Here is a 17,438-nt window from a genome sequence, read left to right as displayed (position 1 = left end):
TACCTATTTTAATGAAGCATTTACCTACATCAGGATGGAATGAGGAAAAAAAACATCCTGAATTTTGACGAAAATTGGCGAGGAAGTTTACGTTGAGTAGGAGACTACCCGGGAAAATTTTGAGACCTCTGGTTGTTCAGGTCAGGAGACTAAGTCAATTCAATGATCCTCAAAGTAAGGCCATTTTCGTAAAAATTGTGTTTTTTTGATTCAGAACCTCAAATCTCATACGAAAAAGCATTATCAGCTTAAATTTCAGTTGCCAAAGTGCATTCAGTTTTTGGTGGATTTTTGATAAAGAAACAGCAAGACATTAAAAAAAATTTTACCAAAGTAACACACAAAAAAAAGAAAAATTTGGTATAAATCTTATTTTGGACCTTCTAAATGAATTTAAAATAGTTTTGAACCATTTTGAGCTGTTCGTGGAGCTTTCAGTAGATTTTTGAAGGTTGTACTTTTCATAAAATTTTACCCAATGAAGTTAGAAAGCTAGAATTTACTAATAACTCTGAAGAAATATTTTAGAACGCAGTGATGCCAATTTTTTGTTCATTACTGCCAACTTCGAAAAGTCGAAAAAAATTTATTATTTTTTGACTAAGTATTTTTTTGATTTTTTGAAAATTACAACAAAGATCAACAAATTGGCACTACTGTGTACTGTATTCCAAAATATTTTTTCAGGGTCACCAACTGTATTTTCCAATATTTTGGTGCGATTAATGGGAAATATTTGCGAAGGAAAAGTTTTCAAAACACGAATTTACACCAAAATAAATGATCTACGAATTCGGCTTACGAAGAGAAATATTCTGGACTGCCTGTCACAAAAAGTACTTAACCAGCTGTTCTTGGGAAAAGCTAAGTACTTATACGTTTACAGATAAAACCGAATAACAAGAAAAAGAAATTCGGCTGTGGGTAGTGGGCACTTTAACACTTATATCTAACACTGGCAATATTCAATTTCCCCCAAAAAAGTCGAAAATCCTTATCTCAATCTCACTAATGATTCCATTATTTTTTTTTAAAAATTGCATAAATAAGGTTACCATATACTCGTAATTGTAAATGTAAAGACATTTTCAATCCAGTGCTTAATTGTTAATGTATACCTTCGTTGGGTATCTTACTTAATTTGAAGTGAAGTTGTTTTTGATATCAAGTATCAACTATCAAAAAACTACAATATGAAGTCATTTGTTGCTGCAATTTTGCTTGTCGCGTGTTATTTCGCCATTAATGGAGCCAATGCAAATATTTCACTGATAGAATGCTGCAGAGAACCAACACCAGATCCGGAGGCATGATCCCAAATGAAAAATTTATTATAATGATGTCTCCATTGGTAGGCAAATAAGCATAGTACTTGTTTAAAACATTCTTATCTGATCAGTGTAGTTTTTATACACGTATACAGAAGTACATACATACCTAACCTATACCTACAATTCATTTTAATTTTTATATGATATTTTTTTCCTTTTTTTCTTGTTGTTTGCCAAACTACGTACCTTCATTATTAATCTTCGGCCAATCCATAGGTACCTAAACAATTAATTCTAAATTTTTATTTCTTTTAGTTTTCCTTCCGTCCCTTCCTTTTTAAATCTGGTATTTTCAATTTCAAATTATTTCCACCAACTTACTATTTGTAATTTCAAGAATTACATCTTGAGGAGGAAATAAATGTCACATATTTGAAAATAAAAAAATTAACGAAATGCATTTTACTTTCTGTTTTGTTATATCAGTTTTAAGGCTTTGAAAAAACATTTCTCAATGTATGTAACAAAACAAAAACTGGCTGAATCAACTTTATTATTATGAAGTGTAGGTATACCTATTTGTATTAGAACTGGATTCTTTGTAGTAGACTATAAAAATTCAAATTACTCGCGAGCTGAAATTTTTCAGAAGTTTCAATTTTGGATAAAATTTTAGGAGCGTAAGTATAAACCTTCTCATTGTCAGATCGACTTCTGTGATATCAAAAATTAAATTATTTTGTAATGTTCGATTTTTTATTTTTTGCTTCTTGGGTCAAACAAATCAGTGTAATGTCAAAAGCTGTAAGAATGTTCGAAATATTGACTTTTAAAATTTTTGAAGCATTAAAACTTTCTCCATTCCCATGCAATGTGTCGCAAACATTTAATTTATGAATAAAAATGAAAAAAATGTTCCGGAATTAGCAGAGTTTAATTAGTTTTCACAATTTTTAAGGCACACAACTTCCTTCAATAGCCACTCTTAGCAGAAATCAGAATTTCATTGTTCTCTGTTTTTTTTTTTTTTTTTTTTTTTTAATAATGTATTTTCTGGTTTTGGTCTAAAAACATTAATACAAGGAAAAAAATGTTTAAAAGAACCGAGATAAGCTCGCTGATTTTTGAAATATTCACAGTGGTCAACATCCTATCTTTTTGTTTTCAAGTTATAAGTATTCAATTAAAATAGTACAAACCAAACTTGAATAGCAGAGGCACCATTCCTACGAAAAATACTTGATATTTTATCAATGAAACATGTAAATCGTCAACTTCTTATGTGAATAAGGAATCTGAGTATGAATATAATTATTCTTAAATTTGAAAGTACATCATCAAAAGTACATACGTTGAAATCAGCAAAATCGTACTAAACAAATATATGTATATTTCGATTCTAATTTTATAATCTGAAATATTGTACACACAAAGAACGAGAAAAAGTATTACCTATTCTATCCTATACACATACAAATAATTATAAAACGAAATCGAATTCTTATATCACATTACAATAAACTTAGGTAACAAAATAGACCTACGACTTCCACTTCAAGATGGTAATACTCTATAAGGTGCTTGAAGATGATAATTTCTTAATAATGTAATAATATGTACCTATAAATTCATATCGTTTATTCACCAATACAGCAAATGTACAAAATGTAAACTGATTTCAAAAAATTAATAAAGAACACTGCAGATCTTTCAGTTTTTTTTTTTCTAAGAAATAAATTTTATTATTGTTTTTTAGTCAAAGAAATAAGTACCTTCAAAATACCTAAACAATCATTTATTACAAAATTAAAAAAAAAATTTTACCGAGTTTAATTATTTTTTTTTGTCCACAAACTTTTGTTCTCATTAAGAATTTTTTACAAATCTGCGAACATTAGGCCTTCAAATGAGCGAATTTGTAATAATTGCCCTATACCTATGCCATAAGTAGTAAAGATTTAAAAAATGTAAATTCTTTTCAAACCCCCCAAAAAAAACGAAAAAGAAAAACACGAAACAATAAGTAGGTACATACCTTAATAACACAAAAATATCTATTTTTTTTTTTAATTTCAAATTTTTACGTTGTCCGTTGCGATTGAATTGGAAATTTCATACCTACAGATATGCACATTGTGAAAACGAAAAGGTAGGTATAGTCAATGATTTTTCGATATACTTATTGGTCAAATCCTGATTTTTTTGAGGGGGTGCAAGATCCACAATTTGGGGGAAAGCTCACTCAGGACAGTAGTGGACTCCTCGGATTCGTTATCAGGGCATAAATATGAACCAGTATACTAAGAATCAGTTTGCCACCTCGATTCTCCCAATTGCCCCCTCATTATTTTGCTAATTTGACTGGACTATAGAGGCATCATCAACTCATCATCAATCGAACCTTCCGCCTCCCAGCCTTCATCGACAATTAACTTCAGTCGAAGATTAAGATAATTTTCTAAGCTTTCCCTGTATTCGTCTGCGGTTTCCACAACCATGTCCAAATTGGGCTGCGTCTCGAATTTTTCAGTAGACGGCCCGCAATGGCAAGGGCCTTCAAAGATTCTAATGACCATCCTCCAAAAGTCCTGATTATCTATCGTTACTTTTGATAATTTGCCTTGGATTTGCGCGTTTGTGGGCGTGCCTTGAAGATCTTGATTCGCCAGTTTTACCATATAGCCACCGTCGGAATGTTGAGTTCTCTCATCTACAAATCGATACAGCAATGCCCACGAGCAGCGAGGTTTTCTTCTATTTTTTATAGGCAGTGCATCTACTAACTGATACAGATTCAGCGGCGGTTCTTGAAAGTTTCCGAGGCGTCGGCAAATAAACAGCGTGAGGTGTCTGTTTTCATTAGAAGCGCACGGTATGCTACAGTTTCTTAAGTGATGCAGGATACGGTCTTCTTCTGCTGTATATGGACCCGAGTTCTTCCCATTCTTGACATCTGCAATTATATTTTCTCAATGTAGGTAAAAATATTCATAAATAAAAAGCTGGTTCCCTATAAATGCCAAATATGCCCTGTCCACAAAAAGAATACAACTTACCGTTGACGAAATTCCGTATTGCCGTATAATCCATGTCTCGTAAATTGGAGAAATTAGTAAGTTTTCATCAAAGTCTGAAATAATACGATGAAGATCGATTAGGTATATACCTATTAATTTTTCACACTTGTTTCGTTTTGAGCTTACTTATGCAAAAAACAAAAAATTCAAATTGGGTCACCAAACCAAAGAGTTCGTAGGGATTATGGTCAAATGGTGTAATGTGACTCAGTTTTTTTTTTTTTTTGCTTTTAATTCCGTCATTTTTTTCCTAACAACTCGCGTTGACTTTCACTGGAAAAAGTTTCAGAAAACCTACACCTACAAAATGAGACTTTTTTTTGGCAAAATTCAAGTCAAATGGGAGAGAGAGAGTGGGCAAAATTTTTTAAAAATTTTGTCACTTGACAATTATTGTACTGTGTTGAGTGACATACGAGTAGGTACCCTATATCTTAAAGTGATATGTACATGACATAAATTATTAGCATGAAAACTGATTTTTTTTCAAATATTTTCATTCAAAAACATTTTTAAAATTATCAGTATAGGGTGTTAATGAAATTTTCGAAAAAAAAAACATTTTGACATCAGTAGGTGGATCAGTCCATGCCAAATCGGCGGATCTCGGCCTTATATGAGTGAATTCTAACCCATTTTACAGGAGAAGGAAGAAGTTTCATGAGCTGCGGTTTGCGGTAATAAATTCGCCGTCCTCCGTAGCCAGGGGGGGTCTCGACCACCCCCCTCCTTTTAGCTCAGGGTCGCCGTTAAAATTTGACGATTAAAATTGCTTCAGCGCACATGAATTCAAAAACTCCCATTTTTTAGACTCCTTGATAAAGGGTCAATTAAGTAGTCAATTTGGGCTTAAAATTGTTTGAAATGAAAATCCCGAAACCAGAACCGATTTTATGTAAATCCAAAAATAAACTCCTCGGATCGAAAAAAAAATGTTTTTTTTACTTCTCAATACACGAAATTTCGTGAGCTTTTGCCCTCATTTTGTTTGGGCATTTTTGCTTTTCTATTTCAGACTTGGAATTTCTAAAAAAAAATCATTCAAATTCTGAAATTTTGAAGCCAAAAGTGCCAAAACAATCAACCTCTTCTTATAAAAAAAACGTCCTTTCACATTTATTAAAATGAGATTTTTCAAAAGCCTTTGCCCCCGCTACGCTCGGGCTATTCCCCCCCTCTTCCTAGCATCATAAGATGGACCTTTCTCACAAAACCAAACCCCCCCTCCAGGTATGCTCTGGGTACGCCACTGGACTCCCCCCCCCCAACAAAAAAACCGCCAACCTCGAAATTGAATTCCCAAACTTCCGACACCCATTTTTTTCATGCACACTGCAGTTTGCAGTTTCAGAAGTGCCTGAAGTGGTGTCGGAAGTTGCGACTTTGCACGCAGGCAGCAACGGTTTTGGACTAATTTTGGGTCGCTGATTTCGAATATGACGTTCATTTTCACCGACGCCGGTGTGCCTAAATGGGATTTTGACAACATTTCATTGTGCAAAATCGCCTCACAAGCTTCCTATCAAACTCTATAGCGGGATACCGATTATTGCAATGAATTGCTCGACCCAACCCCCTCCCCCCCAGGAACCCATTCGCGACTCATTTACTCAAATTCCTCGCGTATGAATTCACTATTTAGCCAAAAACACCGAATTTTAGGCTGACCCCCCTCCTTAGCCCTCCGGGCATATTGTCTCTGCTAAGTGCAATCAAAGTTCACAAAAGCAACTCCTACATAAACAGCAATTTTTTACGTACGAGTATACCAACTTAATTTTAATACATTTTTTAAACGTTTATTCTTCGTCACTAGAAAATATACTCAGGATCTAGGTAATTAGACGTTTTGAATACCTACGTATTAATAATTTTCTTCTAGCTCCAATGCTCCAAATAAGTATATTTTCGGTTTCTTTATCTTTTTTAGACAGCCACATACATACGAGTACATGCGTTATTTTAGAGAGGAAAAAATTTACAAACGAATGTAGGCATGAATTCCACGTGCTATATCTTTTGAAAAACGTGGGATGATAAGACTTGTAAATTTCAACGCAACGATAATTTCATGAACAGGGGTTTGGTTTCCATCCTTAAATATGTATTAAGGTAGGTATGATAAAAGTTATCCATGTAAATTTAACTTACCAATAATTTAACTGTAGCGGGCTTCAAACGTTGAAAGGCACAATAAACACAAGTACTCGATTAAGTGCAATGCAAAATCACAACAAATGACAAAAAAAGTCTTCTTTACAGAGCTTGCATCGTGCACGCTGCTTCATACTTCAGTTCAGTTGCAACGACTTTACTGATACTGAAACTACCCCTCTACCCACGCATGCGCAGAAAGAATGTGGTCCCAGACGCACTAGTCTACCCTGCACAGCATCCGGTTTTTACTTTTTATTTAAAATCGCAAGTCATAATGGTTCAAAAAGGGTTAAAATAAGGGTATATAGTATTGAAAAATTCTTATTGTCACACTATGTCACACCAACGTTAAGGCGCTATAGTGCCCCACCAATATCATGACCTCTACAACACATAGGGCTACAAAATATTGAAAAAAAAATCCATTTTCCAATTTTTTATCTGATTTGACATGGTATTGCTCTTGAAGTGATTTTTCCTATTTCGAAAAATGCACCTACCAGAAGTCACTTTGCTCTCTCAAAATTCTTACTGTCAATGATCCAATTTTTACACTTTCCCCCCCCTTGAAGTTACTACTTTACCTGGCGAATTTGATGTGTATTTGACGTCCATTATGGAGCACCCAACTATTTACTATATTTCATTAGAATTTTGAAATCCATTTCAATTTCAGTTTCTTAGAAAAACATGCAGCTCATATCATTCTGTTGCACCTCATCAATTCAACATAACCGTTATTCAGGGCTCGTACTCAATTTCTCCAAAAAAAGTAAGTGTGGTAACCAAAAAATTGCTCCCCCCCCCCAAACAAAAAAACAGAACATTACGAATTGAAATACTTTGGTTTTTGATTTTTAAAAATTATACTACATAGAACATAGATTTTCTGAAACAGTAAAAAGCAGGGATTTTGGGCAATTAAAAAAAAAATAATAATATCTTTAGGAATTTTGTTAAAAGTCAAGAATTCTTTACGATTTTTGGCAAAACACAGTCCTTTGACAATTTCAGCAAACAGCAGAACTTTTGGAGATTATTAGCAAAAAAGTGATATTTTTTGGAATTTCTGGTAAACACATAAACAAGACTTTTGAGTAAATTTTGAAAAAAATATGTGGTTGTAGGTGCGTATAAAATTCAAAATCGAAAATTGGAAATTTTTGGAAATTATTTGAAGCATACGTTTCCAAAACGCACTAAGTCCAAAAAAATACATATAAGTCCAAAAAAATATTGATAAGAAATTCATGGTACTTGGTACAATTTGGAAACGTAGAAATGGCCCAAATTAGCTGATTTTTTGATATGTTGTAGCCAGACCCTTGGGCACAACATATCAGAAAATCAGCCATTTTGGGCCACAACTTTATGCTAGATGGCCTTGCAACCTCAGAATCTTTGAAAATGGACTTAGTGCAGTTTGGAAACGTATGCTTAATTTGCAAAGACCCGATATAAATAAGTAGGTACCTATTATGTAATGAAAAAATATGTGAATAGTTTCAAATGATTTCTAGAGTGGTCAGTGGGTAAAATGTAATCTATTAAGTACAATATGTGCAAATACAATATTATTTGAGCAGAAAAAGAACATAACTGAAAAGATAAGAACTTACGAACATAAGATTCATAACGCTTAATAATGGAATATATTCGTAGAAGAAACTATTGAGAGGTTTTTTGAGCAAATGTGTATGCCTATTGCCTACCAATGGAAACTTCATTGTAATAAATTCAAAATTCTTCATTTGGGATCATGCCTCCGGATCTGGTGTAGGTTCTCTGCAGCATTCAATTGAAGGAAGAGGAAGATCATGTACGGCGTGAACTCCATAGATGGTCAAATAACACGCGATAAGCAAAACTGCAGCAACAAATGACTTCATATTGTAGGTTTTTGACAGACACCGAACACAATTTCACTTTAACTTACAGTATATGTGAGGTGTAACGAATAAGAAAGCAATTAGACACTGAATTGAAAAAGTTTAATAATTGTAACTCTATTTATACCAACAATTTCAAAAATATACCTACTGGATAATTAATGAGAGAAGATATATCTTGACTTTTTTTTCTTTTCTGATAATTGTATTACCACATTTCAAGTTTATTACGTATATTGTTGAGTAATTGTTTTGTTTCTTCTGTCATTTGGGTTTATCAATTTGCTTTTTCCTGGAACTGGTTCAACACTTTTTTTGACAGGTTAAGCTATCTCTCGTCATAAAGGTAAATCTATGACTGGACTACAGAGTCATCTACTCATCATCAATCGAACCTACCGTCTTCTGGTCTGCATCGACAATTAACTTCAGTCGAAGATTAAGATAATTTTTCAAGCTTTCCCTGTATTCCTCTGCAGTTTCCACAATCATGTTCAAATTGGACTGCGTCACGAAATTTTCAGTAATCGGCCCGCAATTGCAATCAAGCAGAGGCAGACCTTTATTAAGTCTAATGACCCTCCTCCAAAAGTCCTGATTATCTATCGTTACTTTCGATATTTTCGTTTCTTCATGCACGTTTGTAGGATGCATGCTTCGGAGAACATAATTCGCCCTTTTTGCCGCTTCGCCACCGTCAGAATACTGAGCGTTCTCATCTACAAATCTATACAGCAATGCCCACGAGCAGCGAGGTTTTCTTCTATTCTTTAGGGGCAGCGCATCTACCAACTGATACTGATTGAACGGCGGTTCTTGAAAGTCTACGAGGTGTCGGCAAATAAACAGCGTGAGGTGTCTGTTTTCATTAGAAGCGCACGGTACGCTGATGTATCTTACGTGTTTGAGTATACGTTGTTCTTCTGCTGTGTATGGACCCGGGTTCTGCCCATTATTGTAGTCTGCAATTATATTTTTTTCAATGTAGGTAACAATATTCATAAATAAAGAGCTGGTTCCCTAAATGCCCTGTTCACAAAAAGAACACAACTTACCCTTGACGAAATTCAGTATTCCCTTATAATCCATGTCTCGTAAATTGGAGAAATTAGTAACGTTTTTTCAAAGTCTGAAATACGAGTATATACGATGAAGATTGATTAGGTATTGATTTACTCAAACTTATTTCATTTTGAGCTTATGCAAAAAAACAAAAAAATCAAATTAGGTCACCAAATCAAAGTAATCGTCGTGTCTAGGGTCAACTGGTGTAATAATTTGACTCAGTTTTTTTTTTTTTTTTTGCTTTTAATTCCGTCATTTTTTCTCCTAACAACTCGCGCTGACTTCCAGTGAAAAGAGTTTTACAAAACTTACAAAATGAAACCTTTTTTTGTGCAAAATTCAAGTCAAATGAAAGAGAGAGGGGACAAAAACGAAATTTTAAAAACTGTATCATTGTATTGCGTCAAGTGACATACCTACCTAGTACCTACCCCACATTGTAAAGTGACACATGATACGAGAATTAGCATTTTTTTTTCTCAAATATTCGTTACCTATCTGCAGTATATGTATGTTGCCAAATTTTCTAAATTATTTCCGACAAAAAAAAAAAGGAAAAAAAAACTAATTTTGACATCAGTAGGTGGGTCATTCCATGCCAAATCAGCGCTTTTTTTCACAATGAATCTTCGATCTTTTTTTTAATCAGATCATGTGAGGAGGTTATCAAACAATAACGAATGACACAAACCGGAATGAAAGATTCGTTGTCAGGGGGGGGGGGTATTTTTTCACATTTTCTACACATTGGTATAAAATATCTCAAAAATGCAAAAAATTTTATTTTTCAGATTTCTGATGGTATTTTTGCAATAAGTGCCAACCTTGTAATTTTTTTCTCGAAAATGAAAAAGAATGTCCGTCCAATTTTTCGATACCTAATAAATACCTATCTACTAATGTTATTCCGCTAAAGAAGGATTAAAACTGAGAATAATTTTTCAGAATCGGAACTCGTGCACATCATGATTACCTAGGTACATTTAAATTATAGGTACCTACTACCTACCAATGTTTTTAAATCGATTATTTTAGATTTTAATTATTTGAAAAAATATGCATAAACGCCTTTTTTAGGGGTGCCTAAAGTGGGGGGCTCCAAAAAAAGAGTTCAAAATTACGAATATGCAGGGAGCTTAATTAAACATTTTTATTTGGATACCTAATTGAATATATGTATACCTCAAAACGTTATACGTTTGGCGCAAATCGCATGTTTCTAGTTTTCCAGGGGTTCCCAAAATATCGAAATTGCGAAAAATTGGAAAATTGGATTTTTGAGTACCAGCGCAAAATTTTATGGAGCTCAAAATTTGGTAAGATGGACGTCTTTCAGATACTAATTAACTGTAAAAAGATTTTTAGCGAGGCTCAAAGGAGTAGGTTCAAAATGGTGGTTCCAAAATTTTCAAAAAATCAAAACTCCCCAATTTCTGTCCCTGAGGGTCAAAAATAGAAAAATCATCTCGCGTGACGTTTAGCAGGTTCAAACAGATATATTACGCTAAAGAAGTTTTTGAAAATAATTCTCAGTGGTTTCTAAAATTATTTCTTTATTCGCAACTTTGGGAACCCCTGGAGCCCAAAAAGTGGTCATTTTGGGTCAACTAACCACGGATTCGTATTTTGTATATTTATTACAACATTTTAAGAGTGGTCGAGTCGATAACTGTTCGGGCCCAAAAGGCCAAAAAATGGCCTTATCTTATCGATACTCCTCCTTTCAACGCAACGATAATTTCAGGAAAACAGATTCGGGAGTTTGGTTTCCATTCCATCCTTAAATTTTAAGATATCTACTCTGTGATAAAAGCTATCCATGTAAATTCAACTCACCGATAATTCAACTGTAGCAGGCTTCAAACGTTGGATGGCACAATAAACAGAAGTATAGGTACTCGATAAAATGCAATGCAAAAACACGAAAAAATGACAAAAAAAAGCCTTCTTCACAGAGCTGTACGCTGCTTCAGTTCACAAATAATGAAAATGATACATCTTTCGCGTTGAATCATCCCTAGTAAAACTACCCTTCTACCCGCGCATGCGCTGAAAGAATGTGGTCCCAGGCGCGCCAGTAATCCTTACACAGCATCCGGTTTTTATTATCTAGGTACCTATTAAAAAATCTATGCAGACGAGACTAATGCAAAAGACCGCCAGTCAACGTGCTTTTTAAAAGATTAATTGCTCTTGAATTGATTTTTCCTACTTCGAAAAATGCACCTACAGTACTAGAAGATAACTTTGCTCTCTCAAATTTTTACCGTCAATGATCCAATTTACACTTTTTCCCCTTGGAGTTATTACACTACCTGGCGAATTGGGTGTGTATTTGACGTCCATTATGAAACACCCAGCTATTTAGTATATTTCACCAGAATTTTGAAAATCCATTTCAATTTTTGTTTCTTAAAAAAACATGCAGCTCATTATGTTGCATCTCATCAATCCAACAGAACCGTTATTTAGGGCTCGTACTCAATTTCTTTAAAAAAAAGTAACAGTGGTAACCAAAAAAGCTTGAAAAAGTAACCAAAAAACTAACAAAACGCGAGCAAGACATTTCAATGTTGAAAAAAATTGCCATCCCCCCCCCAAAAAAAACAGAACATTACGTATTTGAAATGCTTTGGTTTTTAATTTTAAAAAATGAAACTAGATTTTCTGAAACTATCGATGAAAAATGCAAAATGTTGACAATTTCCGCAAAAAGCAGAGCTTTTGGACAATTTTAAAAAAATAATATTTTTAGAAATTTTGTTGAAAATCAAGAATTTTTTACGATTTTGACAATTGCAGCAAACAGTAGGACTTTTGAAGATTATTAGCAAAAAAGTGATATTTTTGGAATTTCTGGTAAACACTCACCTAACAATAAGCAAGGCTTTTGAATAAATTTTGAAAACAATATGGCGATTTTTAGGAATTATCTACTTAAGCAATAAAAAAAAGTGAATAGTTTTAAATGATTTCTAGAGTGGCCAGTGGGTAAAATGTAATCCAAGTACATATGTGTAAATACAATATTATTTGAGCAGAAAAAGAACACAACTGAAAAGATAAGAACTTACAAACATAAGATTCATATAACGCTTAATAATGGAATATATTCGTAGAAGAAACTATTGAGCTTTTTTTGAGCAAATGTGTATGCCTATTGCCTACCAATGGAAACTTCATTGTACTTAATAAATTCTTCATTATTGGGATCATGCCTCCGGATCTGGTGTAGGTTCTCTGCAGCATTCAATTGAAGGAAGAGGAAGATCATGTATGGCGTGAACTCCATAGATGGCCAAATAACACGCGATAAGCAAAACTGCAGCTACAAATGACTTCATATTGCAGATTTTTGACAGACACCGAACACAATTTCACTTCAACTTACAGTAGGTAAGGTGTAACGAATAAGAAAGCAATTAGACACTGAATTGAAAATGTTTAATAATTGTAACTCTATTTATACCAACAATTTCAAAAATATACCTACTAGATAATTAATGAGAGAAGATTTCTGGAATTTTTTTTTCTTTTCTGATAATTGTATTACCACATTTCAAGTTTATTACGTATATTGCTGAGTAATTGTTTTGTTCCTTCTGTCATTTGGGTTTATCAATTTGCTTTTTCCTGGAACTGGTTGAACACCTTTTGTGACAGGTTAGGTTATCTCTCGTCATAAGGTAAATCTATTACTCATATATCCCATATGTAAACATGATTGTTCAATGCTCAAACTTAATTTCTCAAATGCGCAATATATATTTTTATAATTAGATAAGCGTTTTTTTTTTCGAAACTGAACGACAATGCCATCCATCAAACTTATCCAATTTTAGAAGTTTTTTAAAAAAATTTTTATTTTTAAAGAAAAAATAATTTTCAAGTGTAGATAACGCGTTTATTTTTTCATTTCCAGCAGAGTATTGTTTTACACCGACGTGAAAAATAAATCACAACTTGATGGCCGAAAATGAACTTTAGGAAAACTCGATAGGTCTATAACATTACTTTTTTACTTGCTATGTCCTACGAGAATGTTAAAAAAGGTCATATTGAACGAGGGAGGAGGTAGATATAATTAATTACAAAATCGACCAAAAATGACCTCGAACTAAGTGCATAATAATAAAAAATAATAGTTTTTGAAAAACTGCTCAAAAATTCCCATATTTTGAATAATTTTATTGCCTTGAGAGTAGGCAACCTCTTTGACATCTTTAAAATATTTTCACGCTTTTCTTCATTTTGAAGCCCTTTATGAATGTTGATAAGGTGATTCTGGGGTAAATTTAGCCCATTGATTTAAAATTTATCATTGTTCTCAGCCAGGGATGCCAATTTTCCGCATTAAAAACTGTTTTAAATGCAAAAAATTGAATGCACCGAAAAACCTCACGTTTCGAATAATTATTTTGCCTTTAGAGTAGGCAACTTTGTTGACATATCATTTCTTTCAGAAAGCGTGACTTTTTGTAATTTTCGGCAGATTTGTGGAATTTGTGATTTAAAAAAAAGGCAAACCTTTTTAGCAATTCTAGAAAAAGCGAGGTTTTTCTCAATTTATGGAAAAAAGCAAGACTTGAACAAATTTAATTTTTGAAATTTGATAACCAAAATTTTGAAAAAGTAACCATTACTAACAAAGCAACCTAGTCTGAGTCCTGCAAAAAGTGAAAATACAATTTTGGCAGCTCAGGCTGCTGAAATTCAAGTCAAATTTTAAGATAGTTTTGATACACGCTATCCCTAAAAATCTAATTTTCACAAAAAATTGAGGCGAATACTTTGATCAGCTCCCTTTTATAAAATAATGATTTGATGTTTAACAAAAATGATTTTTTTAAAAGTTCATTTGTAGGTATAATGTTTAAAAAATAACTGGTGACTACTTCAAAACTATAAAATCTGCATTTTTAAAGAAGAAAATGGGATGGAACAATTATGATATTCAAAGTTCAGTCACCTCACCTATAATGCATTTTGAATAGTTTTTGTTTTGTTAATTTTTCTTGATCTTCCATCAACTTTGTTTCGATTTACAACGACTAGATACTAATATTCTTACCACCGATTTTCTAAAAAACCTCATGTTTCAATATTCCACTAATTTTTGGCAACGTTTAGTTTTGTCAATTACCCATCACTTTCTGTTAGACTTTAGTACATAAGTTTTCATTCGATTTTTCAACTAATTTTTTTAGACTTCATCTTTTAAATATGAAATTTTTTTAATCGGTATAATTGTAATTTACTAGTCAATTTTTCCGAGTTTCAATATCGATACATTTATTTCCGAAAAGATTCGGGCTGATTGCTTTTCATAACTAGCACTGAATGTAATAATAGTGTGCAACTGTAATTCTCACTAAAAAAAAAAAAAAAAAAAAAAAAAAATACAATCGCATAAAAAACATTTGTAATTTTCACTTCTTACTTCAATTAAATAACAATAAATAATACTTATCCCTTAGTAATTAGTATCAAATTCTTTATTAAAAAAATCCGTGACAGAATGTCTATCAATAATGAACACATTTTTCGCTACTTGTTTGAAATTGCAGTGAAATTTCTCGAACCAATCAACCTTTTTTTCAAAGTCTGCGACTTCTTCGGGAGTAGAAAAATACCATTCTAAAAATTGAACGATGGAAGAATAAACAACGCCCAAACGTCTCTGTTCCCAAGACCCTTCATCCAGAGCGTGACGAACATTAGCATCTTCATCCGCGATTAAATTTCGAACGATTTCATCAAGAGGTAACGTTTGTTTGAATTTCGCGATTTTTTCGTCACTTCCGAAACACCACTGTGTGAACTTTTCAAACGCGTCGTATTCAAACTGGAATCTGGTATCATCTTCATCTATCAAAAGATTCACTATAGCAGGTATAAGATGGCATTCTTTGAAATTAACTGCCGCTTGCTCAGATGTTACAAATGTATCGACTAATTGCATTACATCCTTTAGTCTGTAGTTGCGAATTACACATCTGGATAACATTCCGCTCGTTCGAGGTGCCAACAGTAGGTTATTTTTGAAATCAGCGGCGAGATCGATATCGTTAAAACTATCGGTAATAAATGCACTCAGTGAATGGCCACTGCTGATAAAATTGGCAATTTCATGATGACTACAACCGTTCAGAAAAAAATAAGGACCAGGAATTCGGTAAAAATTCAAGTGTTCGTTTAATAAATTCAGCCGTACAGCTGAAATGGTTTCCTCATCCGAACAGCAATAATTTAAAAATTCATTCAACTCTCGAATGCGCGACTGTTTAAGATGTTCTAAGCCATTCGAGCTGATATTTTCATACTTAGACAAATGAGTTTTTTTGAACAGAATAATGTCTTCTTCGTTCTCGCAGCATAAAATCATTAATTTTTGCAAATCCTCTGTTTTGATACCGCTCAACAAAATATGCCAATTTTCGCGCCAAAAAGAGTTTCTGATCTTAAACGGAGCATCTTCAAGTATACGGAATAACATCCAATTATTTCTCACAGTACAAACATCATCGTTCACGAATAAAGATCTGTCGAGTAAACAATGCTGTATTACGAGCTGTTTCAAATGACTAGGAGTACTATTCCATAACTCGCGAGAGAAAACCTGGTCATTCGACAGAACACAACAACTATCCTGACTCTGATCATTAAGTATCTCTCGAACAAAGCAAATGAAACTGCTATCGCTTATTTTATGTTTAATATAGTTCCACGCTGCTAAAACGTAAAGATTTTCAATATCCATTCCAGGGCATGCATTATGACTCGAAATCCCACCTATCAGTAGAGCGCACATTATATCATCACCCACATCAGCCATGAACGCATCGAGTTCTTCCTTACTCAATCTTGCGAGTATGTATCTACAGAATATATGGCCATTTCTTCTATGTAAGTACTTGGCGTTTTCTAATCGACTCGAGGCAACTTTTAACCGATTCCAAAAGTATTCGACAGAAGACCAATTTTCGGTGTCGAGAATTCGAATTAGTTTTTCATCGATAGCTGCGTAATCGTGTCCAAATAAAGGTACCTTATACAATTGATCTTGAAGACGGCAAATCCAATAATACAATAAAGGATCGATGTCGAAAATCATGTCATTCAAGTTGAAGTGTTCAGACACAGATGGCCAAATTCGCATAACAGCATCCTCTAAGCAATAATTACAAGCGATCTTGAACTTAAATTCATCGCTGATTTCTTCACAGAGTACAACTCGTTTGGCAAGTCTATCGTAATTAATAGTACCATTAAAATTGCAATCAATGTTATCGATTTTACCCCACACATCCCAGATCCAACCCCCATTCAATGCAGAGAGTGCAGAGTGCATCTTACCGAAGTGTTTTTCAACAAGTGAAAAAACTGTTGATGGTAGATCAGGAAGTACGGGTACGGTACACGAATCAAGTTCAGAGTTGAACAAGTTCAAATCTCGATTGTCATATAAATCATTTAAGCGATGCTTGCGTACTTTTTCACGCCATAATTCCACTGTTACAGCGATGGATGAGAGTTCTTTTAGAGCCGGAGGACTAGGGCAGACGAGATCATAGACCATGTTCAAGTCTTGAGCCATTTCAGGATTAGATTACCATAGACGCGAATAAAACGAAAATAACCTGAAACAAATGTTACAAAAGTGACTTCAGCAGCGAGCATAAGACAAGCGTGAGTGTAATCAAAAATTAAATTTTCATTTCAGAAAAAAAAGTGAACTAACTATGTACTTATGTAAACGTACCTGCTTTTCTCATTTCTCAGTTTTACTGACTGGTGACTGGAACACCTGAAACTCTCGAAATTGTTGAAAGGTTTTGCAACAAGTAGATTTTTTAACCCATTTTACAATTTAAATTTATAATAAGATTGCTTTTTGATAATCTGATAATAATGAATGATAATAAGAGTCAAAGATGAGAACGTTCTTAAAAAAAGAACGAATTTGAACAGTACCTGAA

The 17,438-nt window shown here is 33.5% G+C and overlaps 2 protein-coding genes and 1 long non-coding RNA gene across 3 annotated transcripts; all 3 read right to left on the bottom strand.

Moving 5' to 3' along the window:
* Positions 1–2,287: 2,287 nt before the first annotated feature.
* LOC135840894 (uncharacterized) lies at positions 2,288–6,775 on the bottom strand. Its single transcript, XM_065357640.1, has 3 exons — positions 6,500–6,775; positions 4,328–4,401; positions 2,288–4,224 (listed from the first exon to the last, which is right to left on the bottom strand). Exons 2-3 carry the CDS (start codon positions 4,359–4,361, stop codon positions 3,638–3,640), a joined length of 621 nt encoding a protein of 206 aa, XP_065213712.1. The 5' UTR covers positions 4,362–4,401; positions 6,500–6,775; the 3' UTR covers positions 2,288–3,637.
* Positions 6,776–8,030: 1,255 nt separating this feature from the next.
* LOC135840944 (uncharacterized) lies at positions 8,031–12,093 on the bottom strand. Its single transcript, XR_010557815.1, has 3 exons — positions 11,296–12,093; positions 9,450–9,523; positions 8,031–9,356 (listed from the first exon to the last, which is right to left on the bottom strand). It is a non-coding gene; the product is annotated as an uncharacterized LOC135840944 (long non-coding RNA).
* Positions 12,094–14,864: 2,771 nt separating this feature from the next.
* Positions 14,865–17,389, bottom strand: LOC135840891 (uncharacterized). The gene is made up of 2 exons (XM_065357634.1): positions 17,222–17,389; positions 14,865–17,099 (listed from the first exon to the last, which is right to left on the bottom strand). The coding sequence occupies exon 2, from the start codon at positions 17,054–17,056 to the stop codon at positions 14,933–14,935; it is 2,124 nt and encodes a 707-aa protein (XP_065213706.1). The 5' UTR covers positions 17,057–17,099; positions 17,222–17,389; the 3' UTR covers positions 14,865–14,932.
* Between the last annotated feature and the right edge of the window lie 49 nt (positions 17,390–17,438).

Source organism: Planococcus citri, chromosome 3 (assembly GCF_950023065.1).
Source record: "Planococcus citri chromosome 3, ihPlaCitr1.1, whole genome shotgun sequence".
Lineage (NCBI taxonomy): Eukaryota > Metazoa > Arthropoda > Insecta > Hemiptera > Pseudococcidae > Planococcus > Planococcus citri.
Note: the sequence above shows the minus strand (reverse complement) of the source record. Positions and strands in the feature narration are given on the sequence as shown.

Excerpts from the sequence above, each read along its gene's own strand:
- LOC135840891 (XM_065357634.1), bottom strand. The coding sequence starts at position 17,056 with ATGGCTCAAGACTTGAACATGGTCTATGATCTCGTCTGCCCTAGTCCT.
- LOC135840894 (XM_065357640.1), bottom strand. The coding sequence starts at position 4,361 with ATGGATTATACGGCAATACGGAATTTCGTCAACG. Across the intron at positions 4,225-4,327 it reads AATACGGAATTTCGTCAACG|ATGTCAAGAATGGGAAGAAC; the intron begins GTAAGTTGTATT and ends ATATAATTGCAG.